This window comes from Acomys russatus, chromosome 27 (assembly GCF_903995435.1).
Source record: "Acomys russatus chromosome 27, mAcoRus1.1, whole genome shotgun sequence".
NCBI lineage: Eukaryota > Metazoa > Chordata > Mammalia > Rodentia > Muridae > Acomys > Acomys russatus.
In genome coordinates, this window is record NC_067163.1 from 35,689,717 (window position 1) to 35,706,249 (window position 16,533).

Below are 16,533 nucleotides of genomic sequence, written 5' to 3' on the forward strand. Positions count from 1 at the left end.
GGTCCTTGGCTTGTTGCTATTGGGGGTGGTATTTGTAAGTAGTGAAGCGTAATGGGAGGTCTTTAGGTCAATAGAATCACCCCCAACGACCTGTGTGTATAAAGGTCTACATCCACTGGCCCTACTAACCTTCTTTCTCTCCTACCTAAGGTTGGTGGGTTGGAAGGGATGTAGAGACATCAAAGAACCCCAAATAAAGTGAGTTTTAAAAATACGAAAGCCTACAGTGAGCAGCCCAACATATGTGCTGAGAATCTAACTTGGGTCTTCTAGAGGAACAACAAGCATTAACTGCCAAGCCAGCTCTCCAGCCCACAAATTATATTAAGAAGAGTCATTACTGCTGGTCTTGGAAAGCTCATAGACTCATGTAGACTCATGACCATAACATGATATATACTATTTACCATTAAGAAAAATTGCTCTTTGGTTAGTGTAATAGTTTGAACCCCTACTCTGATCTACCCAATGGACAAGACATTTTCCACAGTTATGTGGCAAGCGGGGACTGGTGCCTCATATTTGAGTACTTCCCCTTCGTGGGGAGGCCTGATGGCACTCAAAGAAAGAATAAGCAGGCTACAAAGATGACACTTGATAGCCTATGACCACATAGTGGGGGAGGAGGTCTCCCTTGGTCTCAGATGTAGGGGAGGGGAATAGGGTGAAAGCAGGAGGGAGGGAGGAACGGGAGGATACAAGTGATGGGATAACAATTGAGTTGTAATCTGAATAAATTAATTTAATAATAATAATAATAATAATAATGAAATTTTCTCTAGTTCTTTGCAAATGAAAGGACAAGAAATAATCTGCACTTCATATACCTTTGATTTTCAGCTACATCGGTCAAACAACATTTAACTTTGGAAAAAAAAAAACCCATGAACATTTTTCCCTTGCCATACAATCTATTTCTACACTTCTGCCTTGACTTTTCTGGCTCAACAGAAAGTTGGCAATATTTATACTTATGTCACCACTAAACCTTAGTATAGTAATTGATGTTTCTAATCATCAATCTTACCCTGGTCTACTAGCTCTACTAGACACTTGTAGGGTTAACCTGACCAGGTGATGTCCGCTCGCATGCTCTACCATCTCCACACTCTACAGGTGTAGTTTATCATGAAATCAAGATTTGGGAGTGCCAAGAACAAAAGTAAGCTCTGTATTCGAATAGAGCTAAGTCAGGACCTTGCCTCTTTCCATGCCTTTCTGGGTTCCAAAGCAAAGGAGGATCTGTAAAGACGCGCCATGACTACACGAGGTTGACTGGAGCTACATTTTGCTTTAATCTTGAAAATCTGACTAATTCTCAGAACACTGAACACACGTATATGTGCTTTACGCTAAACATTTTAGCTTTTGTTTTGATACAGGACCTGTGTACATTGTTCAGACTGGCCTGGAAGCCACGGACTCGGCAATTTTCATCCTTTACCGTCCTGAGCACCTGGCACACAAGCACACGATGTCATGCCTAGCTTTAGATTGAAATGTTTAGTGGGCTTCGTTGTGTTATTATCGTTCTTATTTGTGAAGGATGCTGGCTGGGTGAGAATGCCGAAAGTCAAATCAGACAGAGCACGAAACGGGCATACTAACACTCGACAGCCAATGCTAATGCCAGCTTCAGCTCCACATCCAGTATCATGGTCCTCTACTTTCCTGAAGTGAGTCAGCCCTTCTTCCAGAAAGATCCAACTCAAACAACTTATCAAGGATTAGGCCAATGTAACTGAGCACTTACCCTGGATGGGAGAGTTAACAGTTCTTCCCCCCCCCCCCTTTGGAAAAGACATTTTTAAAATTTATTTATTTATTTATTTATTTATTTATTTATTTATTTATTTCAAATTACATCTCTCTCGTATCCTGCTTCTCCCTCCCTAGTTCTTTAGAAATATGAAAAACATGTATTCTTTTCAAATCTTTAAAAACTATTCTAGGCTCAGTGGTTCTGTGGGAAAAGACTTACCTGGCATGCACAAGGTCCTGGTGTTAGTCTCCAGCATGGCCACGCCTGTCACACACCACACACACACACACTTACCCCCACAAACATACACATAAAAGCACACACAGACATAGCTCACATATTGACCATGCACACCACACAAATACACACAAGAGCACACATAAGCATGTAATTCTGCAATAGAAACTGGTACACAGAGTTTGTTGAGCTGATTTTCAAACTTCAACATGTATGTGTGTGTGTGTGTGTATGTATGTATGTATATATGTATGTGTAACTCATACTTCCATAGTTTTACTAGCAGACTCTATTGCTTGGCATCTAGATGTCCAAATAGTGAGAGATCACATTCTGAACTATCCCTTTTTTTTTTTCATAAGGCATGCACCAAATGAAGAATTCAAATATTTTAATAATACTTTATTAGACTTCAACCCCACCCTTTAAAACTAGTAAACCACCAAAGAAGTAAACAGCCTTACCTTTAAAACAAAAGAAGGTATTCAAGCCCTCCCGACTTTTAATATTGTCATTTAAAATAGATTTTTCAAAGATGTTTTGTCCTGACATAGCTAAGGGAAAGCCACAAATAAAAGAAGAAAGGGAAAAAGGCAGGCAAGGCAAGAAGACCTCGTATTTAATGAAACACTAGTTAAACATTTTGAGCTATTTAGTCAGGCATCATGGTGTACATCTGTAGAGACTGGATAATCCAAGAAAGTTCAAGGCCAGCGTGGTCTATACAGTGAGATTATGTCTCAAAAAGCAAAAATTTAAGACAAGACTAAGGATAAAGGGACGCTGTCAGTACACACGAATTTAAGTAATTATTACCGCGCCCTGGACCTGGGTTGCCAATGCTTTACTGTGAAGAGCCAGTTAGTAATATCGTGAGCCATGTGACCCCTGTGGCGACTCCTCTGGGGCTCAACCACTATGTCCAAGGGGCCGAAGATAACAGAGACATCGGGATGGCTGCTTTCCAATAAAACTTTATTCACAAAGATTGCAGGCCACGCTTTGTAAAGCCCTGCCCTTTGTAAAATCTACACAGTGTCCTTGAAACTTTCTGGATCTGGCCAATAGTCACCAGCATTAAACAGATGGGAAAGTCTGGGACTTCTTTTCCATAAAAGGTGGCAAAGCAGCTGCCACTTTAAGCATCAGTGACTCCCTTTCCCACGATGTACTGTAGCGCACTGATGCTGTTTGTTGCTCAGCAGGGATGAGTGCTGTACCACTGCAGACCAGCTCTGCGTTCTTTCCCATTTTATAGTAATGGGAGGCGTGCACCCACTTCTGAGAAAGCCACATGGATGCTCACGAAGCAGTGTAACTACCAATATGGAGACTTTAAAAACAGCTGGACTGTTCAACGTCTGAAGCAATGCCCTAGGTTTACTGCAGGAAGAAGGCCTGTCCTGTTCCGGAGGGCGGCGTTTGCCGAGACCATCGCCCCCTCTTACTTGGGGGATCTGTATATCTTACTAGCAGTGGGAAAAGCTGTGCCTGGCAGCTAGAAAAAGGAAACAGACAGTAAAGAATGTTGGGGGATAATGAAATGCTATAATACTTAAGATAATGTATAAGTTGCAAGCGTAGGTTAACATTAATGCTTGAATAGCATATATAGAACAAAGACACCAAGGACACGCCATATAGGCAGAGCAGGGCCACCACGCACGCCCCAGCTGACTCCTGCGACACCCTCAGACACAGGGCCTAAGGCAATGCTTATCACTGCATATCCATATCACTGGCGGTCTGTGGTCGCTTATCACCCGGGGTCACTGCAGCAAAAGCCGATTCAGCCAACAGCTTGTAGGTACCAACGACTCTTTGAAAACCTGAGCGAGCACCAACTGTATCATGAAAGAGGCATAGCAGTCACCAACCTGGCAAACCGGCAGCCCCACAGGGTGTGCACTGCCTGTCTATTTATACGTGGTAAAACGTGCACGCGCAGAAAATGACCCGTACTTAGGGAAATTTAGAGATTTCACATCAAACAGGATTTTTGAGATTCTCCTGTAACATGAGACTTGGCAACCCCGGCTGGGGGTACTGAGCCGGGGTGGAGCAAAGAAGTGCCCGCCTTAAGATGGTATATGCTGAATACACACCACTTGAAGCAACTCTTTCCACTGGGATCTTCAATGGCTATTCACACCTAAACTGCACTCCTGCCTTCACTCTTTAATATCTAAGAAATAAAAGCAACCCCCCCCCCCTTGAAAATGAAGTCTCAATCATGAAGTAGCATTTTTTTTAAATGCTCATAAGTTCATAACGCAAACATGCAGGACACATTTATTTTGGACATTACTGTAGTTGAACTCTAAGGACTAAATGTTCCAGGCCTTTCTAATGTCCTTAAAGGTTTCATTTAAGGAAGACTGAATTGCAAAGGATGAGTAGAATCTTGGTGATTTTCACCAATTTCTTATGATGTTGACTTAATTTCTCCTGTGAGTATTAAGTTTAAAAAGTGTTATATCAAGTTATAAAATAAACAAAAATAAAAGGTAAGTAACAATTATTATTAACTATCACCACCACTACTACTACTACTAATAATAATAATAATAATTTATTTTAAGTCATAAAGAAAAGTGTCTAGCCAGTTTGGGTGAAGATAGTGTCCCTTTAAAGTCCTGGAGCCCACAGCCCACACCCATTTGAGAAGAGGTCCATTCTTCCTCCTTACCTGGGAAACACGTAGTCAGGTGTTCCATGAGGGCTTCTTGGGTGACAGGCTTTCTTGAAGAGTTCATTGCCGAGATGGCCAAGCAAAGGATTTCCCCGAGTGGAATAAACTGAGATTGACTGATGGGGGACATACTGATTGGTGACACATCACCTGCAGAAAGACAATTTTCAAGTGAGCAGGTTCATTAGAGCACCCCGTCATTTGTCACACACAGGCCTCCACACACACATGCTCTCTCATGCCTCTCCTCTATTCTTCGAATTATGAGGTCAATCCACTTTGAACACTGAAACTTGTTGGGATCACAGAGGATTCCACTAGGGTAGAAAGACTTCCATGCAGGGTAGAGGCTCCAATGATCCCAGCAAGCAAAACTCCCCTTAAGGTCTCATTGGAATAGAGAGAGTACTAACATCTTGTTACAAATGAGGCTTTGAAACATAATTTCTGTCAAATTACTGAGTTCGAGAGCAGCCTGGTCTACAAAGTGAGTCCAAGACTGCTAAGATAACACAGAAAAATGAGAGGGGGGGAGAGAATATTTCTGTTTTTATTAGCATGGAGATGATTTATAAAACAGCAACTATTCACATTTCAAAAAATATGCATTTGTGGTAAGTACCAGTAGCTCGTCCATTCAAATACTGAGGTTCACTATGTGTTGTGCATCTGCCAGAGGAATTGGGAACTCACACAGAAAAAGGAGCACCCCCTTCTGCGACTGTCCTCGATCAGCTTTATGTAAGTGGAGGAGGCAGACACAGAGATGTCACGGTGTCATGTGACGGATGCACAGCAGATGACTGAGCGGTCAGCTCAAAGGAGAAGACAGGCCAGCAGTATATACCACCTGAGGGCGACAGTGGGACTCAGATATAGACTATAGGGTTTTTCTAAGGCTTTGAGATCTGTATCTGGTGTCAAGGGACAGGATGGTGGTTGGTGGCTGGGAGGTGATGGGGGTATCAGGGGGTGATAGGAGCTATAGGCAAGTGCTTTTTTTGGGGGGGGGTTGTTGAGAAAGGGCATGGCTCTGTAGGGACAATCATGGGACCACAGCTGAAGAACAATGATCTGTGGGAGAAATTTCAAGACCGACTGAGGCAGATGTGAGGTTTATAGAGAAGGCAGTGGTGGCCTGGAAGAAGGCAGGGCAGACTGTAGTGGAATAGAGATCATGACCTTTTATGTTTATTGGCCTGATAGAAGGGACGGCAGAGACAGAGAAGGCTGCCAGGACTAGCCTTGAAGGGTGAGAGATGCTGATTCGTCAAGTATCAGCCAGTAACACAAACACCTATCCCTATCTCTGGAATCTTTACAGTTTGGAGATGACCCAGCTGGGTCGCAAGGATTTCTAGAATTTCCTAGACATTTCTGGGGTAGGGGTGGCTTCAGAAGAGAAAGAGAATAGGAGAGCAGAGGGGTCAGGTGTCTGCTCCTAATTACCTGAGTGCCACCTGTATTATACTTAAAGGTTCTATAAGATTACTACAAAATAAGTTCTACAAAAACGATGAAAAACAATCAGAGTAGATTTCATGTGGTCTCCTAATTTTAGTTTTGATCATATTTACATAAACCTTTTTTCTTTTTTTAAAGAGAAGGATTTATTTTAATTTATGTATGTATATATGCATGTGAGTGCAGCACCCATGGAGGACAGAAGAGGGCACCAGATCCCCGGGAACTGGAGTTATGGGCCACTGTGAGCCACCCAATGTGGGTACTGAATTCAGAACCTCTGGAAAAACACCAGAACATGGTCTTAACTGAGAAGCCATCTCTGCAGCCCCTCCCTCTTTTGTTATTGTTGTTTCTTAAGCATGCTTTTTCCTGTAATAAGCTAACACAGCAGGCCAAGGATTAGATCAGCCTGGAACGGTAAGTGATAGCCTCTGCAGAAGGTGTCTGGGCGCTTTAAGGTGAACCAGCCTCCTGGCTGCCAGGGCGACTTACAGCTGAGCTGAGCTACATCTCCTGGGTTGTAGAAGAGTACAGAGGACCCCCCCCCACACACACACACACAAGGAAAGAACTTGAACCCGACTTTGAAATGATGTAATGAATGAAATTAGGCAACAAAGCTGGAGATCCCTGAGTGTTGGGATAAATCCACCCAGTATGAGGAAATCCAGTATCTAACACTTGAGGCCTGTACCACTCCCTGATTCCAGCTCAGTTCCATACTTCTTCCTCACAGCATCACTCAGGGAGCTCCCTCAGCTCTGTCATGGCTTCAGGAGGGTATGAGAGGAATAAGCAATAGCACTAATGGAGCAAATTCAAATTCAGAGAAGGTCCAGTGAGTTGATTTTTGGTTTTCTGGGGTTTTTTTTTTTGTTTGTTTGTTTGTTTGTTTGTTCATTTGTTTTTGTTTTAATCAGCAGCAAGTACGAACAGATCTAACAAAGAACCCACAAAGTCTGGAACTCTCCGAAAGCAGAGAGCCATCTAAAAAGCTTTTCTAAGATCTGGTGGAGGACCAGAAGTTAGAAATGAGTACGTGGGATTTACAGCTGCTACAAGGAAAGCCAGTTTTGTGCATTGGATGGGGATACTCAAATCACACTTAAGTCTAAAAAGAAAAAGAAAAAGACCTGCAGAATTGTGTGTTGGAACTGTCTGTGTGGGCAGGCAAGTATACAGCAATGTGTTTCAAGTTTTTGTTTTGTTTTGTTTTTAAGCGTATACACATTTTAAAAGTGAAACCTTATTCCAAAGTCTGAAGCACAGCAAGTGAACTTTCCAGGATGGTGCAAAACACCTGAGGGGGATGGGCGCCCCCTCCCCTTCTCCTCCACCCCTCGTGCCCCCCCATGTAAGCACTGGAGTGCAGCTAAAGGCCCTCAGACCCTCTTTTTTCTGACTCTGACTTGAGAGATGCTGAAGTTGGCCTTTTGGCAGAGTTGCTACTCCAGCCACAGGGACCGCAAAGTCTCCCGGAGTGATTTTAATGTCAGTGCAAAGGAGGGTGGGCTCTGTCACCACAGGGAAAACCCAAAGCAGACCCGAGGATCTCTGGGTCCTTGAAATAGTTAAGAACTTCTCAGAGGACCAAGACGCAGAAGTACTAAATATAATTGCTTTAAATGTAGGTTGGAATACTTTGTGATTTTGCACCATAGATTACAATTAGCTAAATCAACTAGTGTCTGTTTGTCCTTCTGCTTCGTGGTTTGTTTCTCTGTCATATTCTCAGTAGATTTCTTTTCATTCACTGTGCCCACTGTGCCAGGCAGAAACTGTGATTAGGCTTGTGGTATTAAAAAAAAGAAAGAAAGAAAGAAAGAAAGAAAGAAAGAAAGAAAGAAAGAAAGAAAGAAAACAACTCATTTCACTATAAGAATGGATATGCACAGTAACTTTAAATGTGGGATGCAGAAGAAAACAGCAACTGGATGTCCTAAGTATCGGTCTCCATGTCGTCTTGTTTTTTATACTGCGTTAAAGGCAATTCCCACTCCTTGTCCATTCCCAAGTCAATCCACAGGGTCTAGACCACGTATCTCACTCCCCATTCCTACCTCAGACTACCATCCTCTCTCCCTGGCCTTTCTTCCCTGTGCTTAATAACCACTTTCTACAGAGCAACCAAGGTGCTTGAAAGAAAATCATGCCACTCCCCTGCATAAAACCCCACAGCACAGCCTTTTACACTTAAAGAGGAATCTGATTCCTCATGAGTTCTCCAAGGCTCTACAGAGTTCAGACCCATTTCCCTGCCTCTGCGGGAAGCAATCCTCCCATTTAGTCAACACCTCCCTTCATTACAGGCTCTCAACCTTCTGTGCTTGGATCCTGCCAGGATTTTTCTGAACTCAGCAAGGGATGTGTGTGTGTGTGTGTGTATATGTGTGTGTGTGTGTGTGTGTGTGTGTGTGTGCACGCGCGCGCGTTCTTGACCACAGGTGTTTCTGGGGTAGACTTTTCCAGGACTAGCCCCTTGTTATTATATACAGCCCAACTTAGCCCCACTCAGACCACCCAAGGCAGTGCTGTCTTCACTCTCTGAGTGTGTGTGTGCGCGCGCGTGTGCTCACGCTTACAGCTTATTATCTGTCTCAGCCACTAAATATAAGGTCCATGAGGACGGAGACATGAACAGTCTGTTCCCAGTACCTATAACAATGCAGTGCTCACAATGGATACCCAGTACATGCTTAGTAAACAAATACTCTTTTTTTCATAATGTAATAATATAAGGAGTTTCTAGGGGTACTTTGTAAAAAAAAGCCCACAGTTTTATCCAGATTTTACTAAGCAATTACAGAACAGATATCAAATAAAATACACTGAACCATTGATTTTTTTTAAATACTCTCCCTAATTTATTTCATGAAGGGTGGCCCCAAACACAGTACTTATCATAGGAAAAATATGCATTAGGTGAGGTTTAGAATGTGCATTTAAGATCTGTTAAAGAAATCATAGGATCTCTCAACACAACACAACACGTTCAAAGTTACCATGATTTTCTGGGACTCTTATTACATGATTGATGAGCCAACTAGTCATTCTTAAAATAGAAAATTAGAATTTTTTTCTGGAAAATTCTTCCAAGTGCTGGGGAGACAGCTCAGCAGTTAAGAGTGCTTGCTATTCTTGCAGATAACCCAGGTTCAATCCCCAGCACCCATATGATAAATCACAACCAACTTCAACTCTAGCTCCATGGTGTATGACATCCTCTTCCAGTCTCTGTGAGCACCAGACTCATGTGTGGTGTACGTTGGCACATGCTGGCAAAACGCATATTACATGTAAAATAAAAATAAATCGTTTTCTTTTTAAAGAAAAAAAATTCTTTCAGCAGCTACTCCACATTTACTTTTTCCAAGAAGACAAGAAACCATAAATACTGTTTAAAAACATATGACTCAAAGACACTAGCATTTTACATGCACTGTGAGTCATAACTTACTTGTCTACATTTTTATTTTTGCTTTTGTATGCATGTGTGCATGTGTGCATGTGTGCCACATGTGTGGCTACCCTCAGAGGCCAGAAGGTGCTAGATTCCCTGGATTGAAGCAAAAGGCAGCTGTGAGGAACCTGACTTGGGTTCTAGAAACAGAACGTGGGTTCTAGAAACAGAACTTGGATCCTCTGGGAGAGCAGTAAGTGCTCTTAACCATTGGGACACATTTCCAGTGCACCACGTACCTACGATTCATAGGACAGGTTTTCTTCCGCTGTCAGAATGTGTCGACCATGAGCTCATAAATACTTTGTGGGTTAAGGAATTCTTTCTGAGCAGCTAGCATTCCACCTTATAATACCTACCAGAAAACTAAACCAACCAACCCAAACCAAGTAACTGGCCTTTATTTTAGTTTTATTTTCTTACAAAAATCTACTCAAACACAGGGCTTGGTGTACACATGACCAAACTAGGATAATTCAGATCATCAAGCTCAGAGTAAGCATCGCATGTATTCCCTTTATGTGAACTTAGGACGTGCAAAGACCTGAAAATGTTCCAGTAGCGAGAAGTGAAGAGCAGCCAATGTTTAAAGCCGGTCAGTGACATTTTGCACACTGTTTTCAAGTAAATTACTCTGTGAGTTAGTTAGTGTGGAAAAAACAGGTTAGTGGGATGAATGATAAGGAGAGCCAAAGATGGTCCTCCGACCCCTGGAGGCAAGAGAGAACCTGCAGGGCAGGAAGGGGCATGCTGACTAAGTATGGGGAGCTGGGTGCTCTGGGCCTCAGCTGGAGCAGCCTGGGGTGAGATGCTGAAACCTGATCCCGGTAGACCAGACGGCTTGGAACTTATTCTCATCAATCAAGGGACTTCCTGTGTTTTCATGGAATCATATTGTGACATGTGTGTGTTAGAAAATCACTCTTGGGAAACTGCAGAGTAAACTGCTGCTGACTATTGTCACTCCCTCATCAACAAGAAAGGCCTGACACAACAGGAGGACACCCTGGATGCCCGTCTACCTGCCTGCATTGCTCAGCTCCCCCTCAGGGAATGTCACTATGGATAGTGACATAAGCTTTTACTCTATTTTTTCTTCCAACTTCTAGCCAGTTATGTTAGCTGAAATTAATTATCCACCCTCCCCCTTCCCCCCTCCCCCGCCTCTCTCATCCATCTATCTGGGTTCTGCTTCCAGGGAAGGGATAAAACTTAAAATTAATATATAACACACTTCAATAAAAACCATCTTTGAATGAATGTCACTTTCTTCTTTTCAATCATTAGTTCAGGTTTGCCCCATCTGGAACCTTTGCATATGAGGAAGACTATACAACTCATGTGACATGTATGACAACTTACATTCATCTCCACTGGGACAATAGAGATTTCTAAAGAATACCTACGACAAAAGCATATACACTTATCTTAGTACACCTTACAAACTGTTCTCCATAGAACTGTGTAAGACAAGGAAAGTTGCAAATTTTCAAAGAGCACTGTATCATAATAAATGGCAAGCCCTAAGAAAAAAATCCACGCTTGTGTATAATCTGTTCCCCACTCCCGCCCCCCCACAGAGAGAGAGAGAGAGAGAGAGAGAGAGAGAGAGAGAGAGAGAGAGAGAGACAGAGACAGAGACAGAGACAGACAGAGACAGACAGACAAATGATAAGACAGACAGAGAGAGAGAGAGAGATACAGGCGGACAGAGAGATGGACAGACAAATGGTAAGACAGAGAGAGAGAGACAGACAGACAGACAGACAGACAGACAGACAGACAGAGACAGACAGACATACAGAGACAGACAGACAGAGATATAGAGGCAGAGATAGAGGGAAAGTGCACACCTGAATTCAGTATCAATTATTCTGTTTCTCTGTATCTTGTTTTTCACCGTAAATATTCATTTAATCTTCACTGTGGATTGAACATCTTTCCCCGTCCTTCATGAAATTCCCAGGTTCTAAACTCGTGTACCATATTCCAATTCTAAACAGTTAGTCGGAAAACTGAGTTGTTTAGAGTTGGAAGGCTCCTGTTCTCTGAAGCCATCAGGAGATGCATGCTACGATCTCATTTCTCTTTTTTGTTTTAAATATCATGTGATAGTCTCCATATTTTCCTGTTATATGTTTGGAGGCATGGATGGCACAGTGTGCACACATGTGGAGGTCACAGGACAAACTCCAGGAGCCAGTTTTCCCCTTCTACCACATGGTTCCTAGGATTGAATTCATGACATTAGGGTTGGTGACAGGTTCTTTTACCAACTGAGCCACTTTACTAGCCCAGAACCCAATCTCTTAAGACAGATACAATGACTTATTTGGGAGCCTGCTTCCTTGTCTGTAAAATAAGGGCTTCTTCAGGCTCCACAGGACGATGATTCTCTATTCATTTGGCAGGATTTTGGCATAAAATCAAATCATAATACAATTCTCATGCCTAGCTCTATTTCCAGGTGTTGTAGAAATTACTTCCATTACTTCCAAGCTTATCTGATCTGGAAGAGGCTTTAATTTGTAGAGAAATAGTTAAATGCATCGGCTATCATATTTTCCCCTTGCCTAATAAAGCCTTCAAAGTTTGTTCTAACTCGAGTCTCATTGAGCCTTGCTCCTTGGGACTAATATACTCCCACCCCCCTAATCACCGCCCCCCCCCCGGCCACTATTCTGCCAAAATTAACACTAGAGCTAAAATTACAGATGCCAGTAAAATTACCACATGCAGCCAATTCGGCAATTCCTCATAAACCATCTGAAATGTGCTTCTGAGATGCTCAGAGCCCACAGGGGTGAGGCAGCTCAACTCCATTCAGCAAAATGTGCTACCTCTGCCAAGTATTATCTCAGATGCCCCTGGGCATGAGGAGATCACCCACTCTCGGGGGTTCCAGTTCAGTGAACAACTTCTCTGATGCCCAGCATCAGACAAATCTTGTGTTTTACCATCTAATTCAATTTATTAACCCCAATATTAGGTATAAATGCTGCTTGGTTCTTTTAAAAGAAGATCTACTACAATATTGTCCCCAAAGTTGTTGTAGAAAAACACATCCCTTTCCTGCATACGCTCTCAAGCAGCACAGCAGCCTTCTGAGGGGACGGGGCATATGGCTTCCATTAGCTCGCATGCTGCTATGTGAGTTTCTTTGAGACCAGATTACTGCACTTGACTTTGAACTGTTTGTATTGAAATCCGAAAGAAAACTGGCATTGAAAACAGCACTTTTACTAGTTTACTGTGAGTTTGTTTTAAAACCGCCACTGACTTCAAGACTTTAAGGCTTGGCCCCTATTGCAATAGGCAATGAAGGAAACTTAACATTTCACAGCGGGGAAGAGTCCAGAGTTTCTAGAACTTCTTAGACAGCCTTTCTAGGGTCTTCTACCGTTTCATTTCAACCCTAATAGTTCTCTGACACAAAATCTAGTTCTAAGGTTTTTATTTGAGGAAACGGTTTGGACTAAAAAAAGGTAAAGGAAGGAGGACGTTCTTGTAATTAATGCTGAAGTTAATCTAGCCATTGGCGAGGGCTTCCTCAGAAACTTGTAATTGAAGGTGAGGCTAAGAGTAAGCATGGCGACTTACAGAACACACACAAAAATGAGCGGGTGCTCTCATGCTACCCAGAATGGTCGGGTTCATGTAGCTGGAGGAGAAAATTAATCTGCTCATTGGTTTCCAGAAGGAGCCGTCATCTTCCTGGGTTCTGAGCTTCCCTTGTTATCTTAGCTGCTGTTCATGCTACTGAGACTTGGCTGTTGTTGGAAAACTGTCACAGAACAAGGAGAGCTTTAAAAAGCCATAGAGAAGGGCAGCTAGTGTGCAGCAGTAGGTGAATACTAACTCCATATAATAAGAACAGCAGCCAACAAGTGTCCCAGTGACAGCACCATGGACCACTTGGCCATTTGCTATATAGATTTACAGCTGAAGAATTACAATGTGGTGATGAGCTATCAGGAAGAGCTACACACTTCAGGACATCAAATCTTCGATAAAACTCCATGTTGTGAACCAACCACCACCACCAAGTATGTATGAGAAATTAGGAAGTACAAACCAGCAGTCTGCCACAAATATATCAGATGCTCAAGTATTTGATGAGTGAGAGGCCCTGCACGTGAGGACGAGACCAGGCTTGGCTCTGCTTTTTAACTGAGATGCCGGTGACAAGAGCTACTCTCCTGTTCTCTACTCCCTGGCCCAGAATGAAAGCTATTCACCACCTGAGATGAAAGTCATGGCCAAATGCTAATCTTGTCCGACAATAACTAATACAGTCTGTTGGATATCACGTAGCTCCATAAGGCCCATGGCTAATGAGGGTTCTCATGCAATGTGGAGTCTTCCTTTAAAAGGGAGTACCTCAAACAGAATCAAATCTAAACTCCTAGCGGAAGCTGCCACCTAGTCTTTCCTATCCACTTCCGCCATCCAGCAAAACCCTGCCTGTCCGTAAAGATGTACCACATGCATCATGTGTTGCCATTTCTACTGATGAAAATTTTCAGCTATAATTTAATAAATCATCCTGACATTCGCAGGGCTGTTTTCAAAGCTAGAATCCCCAGGGCTTGTGTCTCGGCCTCTATATTCTTGCCTCATCAGCTGAGGTTCCAGGACTACGCTGTGACTGATTTCTGTGAACTACAACTGCACCTCAACAACCAGGGCCTAATTAAATACAGGCCAAATACGGTCAGAATGGCAGATGCCAGATTACGGTAACCTTTCCTGAACCGCTGCCACGGCAGGCTCCTCAGCGGCCACCTGACCATCAACAGCCAGGGAGGTTGTTCTGAAAGAACCAGGTGAAAATTCCAAAGGACGGGAGAAAGTGAAACAGCCTTGAATGGAATCCTCAGCAAAAGACTCCAATTCAGTGTATCATTAAGTGACGCCCCTGCCCTAAAGGTGACATGTCAGAACAGTGACAAAACCCAGCAAAGTTGTTCTTGGACCATGAGGTTGAGACCCCAGCTCTGTCTACAATTTGTTAGTTACATCCCTGGGGGCTGTGGAGGGGGGGGGTTCAGGTTTTTGTGTCTTGCTTTCTTCTTTATTTGCAAGGTGTCTACAGCAGTGGTTCTCAACTTTTCCTCATGCCATGGCCCTTCAATGAAGTCCCTCTTGTTATGGTGACCCCCCCCCCAAGCATAAGATTATTTTGTTTCTATTTCATAACTGTGACTCTGCCACTGTTATAAATTGTCAAGTAAACATCTGGTATGCAGGGTATATGATATGCGACTCACAAAGGGGTCCCAACCTACAGGTTGAGAACCACCGGTCTGTGGCGATGTCGGCCTTACAGTGACTGAGGGCAGTAGGTGAGGTAATGGGTGGTGAACACACTGCCTTTGAGACCTAATATTTAATCAATAGTAGCTAGGATTAAAAACATATAGTCTCCAAGTCTGCCTGAATTTACTTTTCATCAGCACTTGAATGTATTCCAATAGGAAATGAATTTAGTTATATAAAGAAAGTAATTTAATTATAAAAATTAATTGAGTTATAAAAAGGAGACCTTTAAAAAAAATCATAGCCCGTGCTAAGGAGGCAGTAGTCGTCCTCACTCTAATGACAGAGTGTCCTCTGACCTCAGCTGAGCACACCTGCTCTGGGGGAATAGAATGTTCCTATTGAGATATAAGGGCACTTACAGCTTTTGAGCTAAGAGACAATAAACTTAAAGCAAATAGGAGACATGAACTTCACTAGGGCACTAGAAGACCAAAAAGGGTGTGTACAAAACCTAGCAGGGATAGTGAAGGAAGCTGGCCTGTTTCAGAACTGTGACTGGACCAACACACGCTACCCAAGAAACAGCTCATAGTACTAAAGTTAGGTGACATCAGGAGTTTGGGTGATGGGCCCTGGACTCCCATTATCATTATGGGTATCTCTTCTTAGGAAAAATGTCCTGCAGGAGTACAAAGAAAAAAGGTGACTTTTACACAAACATTCAGAATTTTGTTCCCGTCTTGCTTAAGGACGGCTTGCCCAATAAGATCCAAACAAACTGTTATTAATGTCCACGTTTAAGAGCCTCACACTCACATTTGTTTGTAATGGTTAAGAGTCCCGTACCAGCAGGCTCGGGCAGCTTTCTCAGCTGTAACTGCAACGCGGCATAAAAGCAATCACACTTCCAGAGCCTCATCTAACTCCTGAGGTTCGCCTTAGCATCACCCTACCCTGTGAAGATTCTTTTTAAATTTTAATTTAATCTTTAAAATGTACTGATTCGTGCATATTTTTGTGGTACTTAGGATGTATAAATTTACAGCCTGCAATGTTCAAATGGAGGCACTGATAAGCATCGCTTCTACATTGTGGCACTTGGGTTCTTCTCTTCCAGATATTTTAGAATCTATCATAAAATGTTACAGACTATGGCTCCCTGTCTGTGCTATAAACAGCAAGAGGATTCCCCCTAACAACTGCGTTTTGGTACTTACTGTATGACCTCTCTCATGCTGCCTCTCCTTCTCCCCGTCCACACTCTTATGACCTCTAGTCTATTCTTTAAGAGATTGACATCTTAAAGCTTCTACTAAATTATTAGAAACACATTTCACGTGTCCTTGTGTGAGAGACTTGTCTCGTTCAACATGATGTCTTCCGCTCCTATCAAAATTAACGAGTGTATTATTTTTAAGTCCGTAGTAAACTAATGCTTTTCAATAACGGCCCTTCAATTATCTACTGAGCACTTTCTACATGTGGGGAATTGAGAGGAGATCTAGTTCTCTGCTTTCAATGAGTACAGTTTAGACATAAAATGTGAAAAACTAAGTAATAGTGAAATATTCAAATTAATGTCCAAAGCATCCTTTGAAGAACTATAGTAAAAAGAAAACAATGCACACACACACACACACACACACACACACA

The 16,533-nt window shown here is 42.7% G+C and overlaps 1 protein-coding gene across 6 annotated transcripts in view; it reads right to left on the reverse strand.

Moving 5' to 3' along the window:
- The window catches only part of Stox2 (storkhead box 2), a 222,657-nt gene that overhangs the window by 10,142 nt on the left and 195,982 nt on the right, over positions 1–16,533 (reverse strand). For all 6 annotated transcript variants that reach the window (XM_051169642.1, XM_051169643.1, XM_051169646.1 and 3 more), the window contains one exon: positions 4,689–4,841. In XM_051169642.1, coding sequence (XP_051025599.1) covers positions 4,689–4,841 — 153 coding nt within the window. The remainder of the gene's footprint in view (positions 1–4,688; positions 4,842–16,533) is intronic.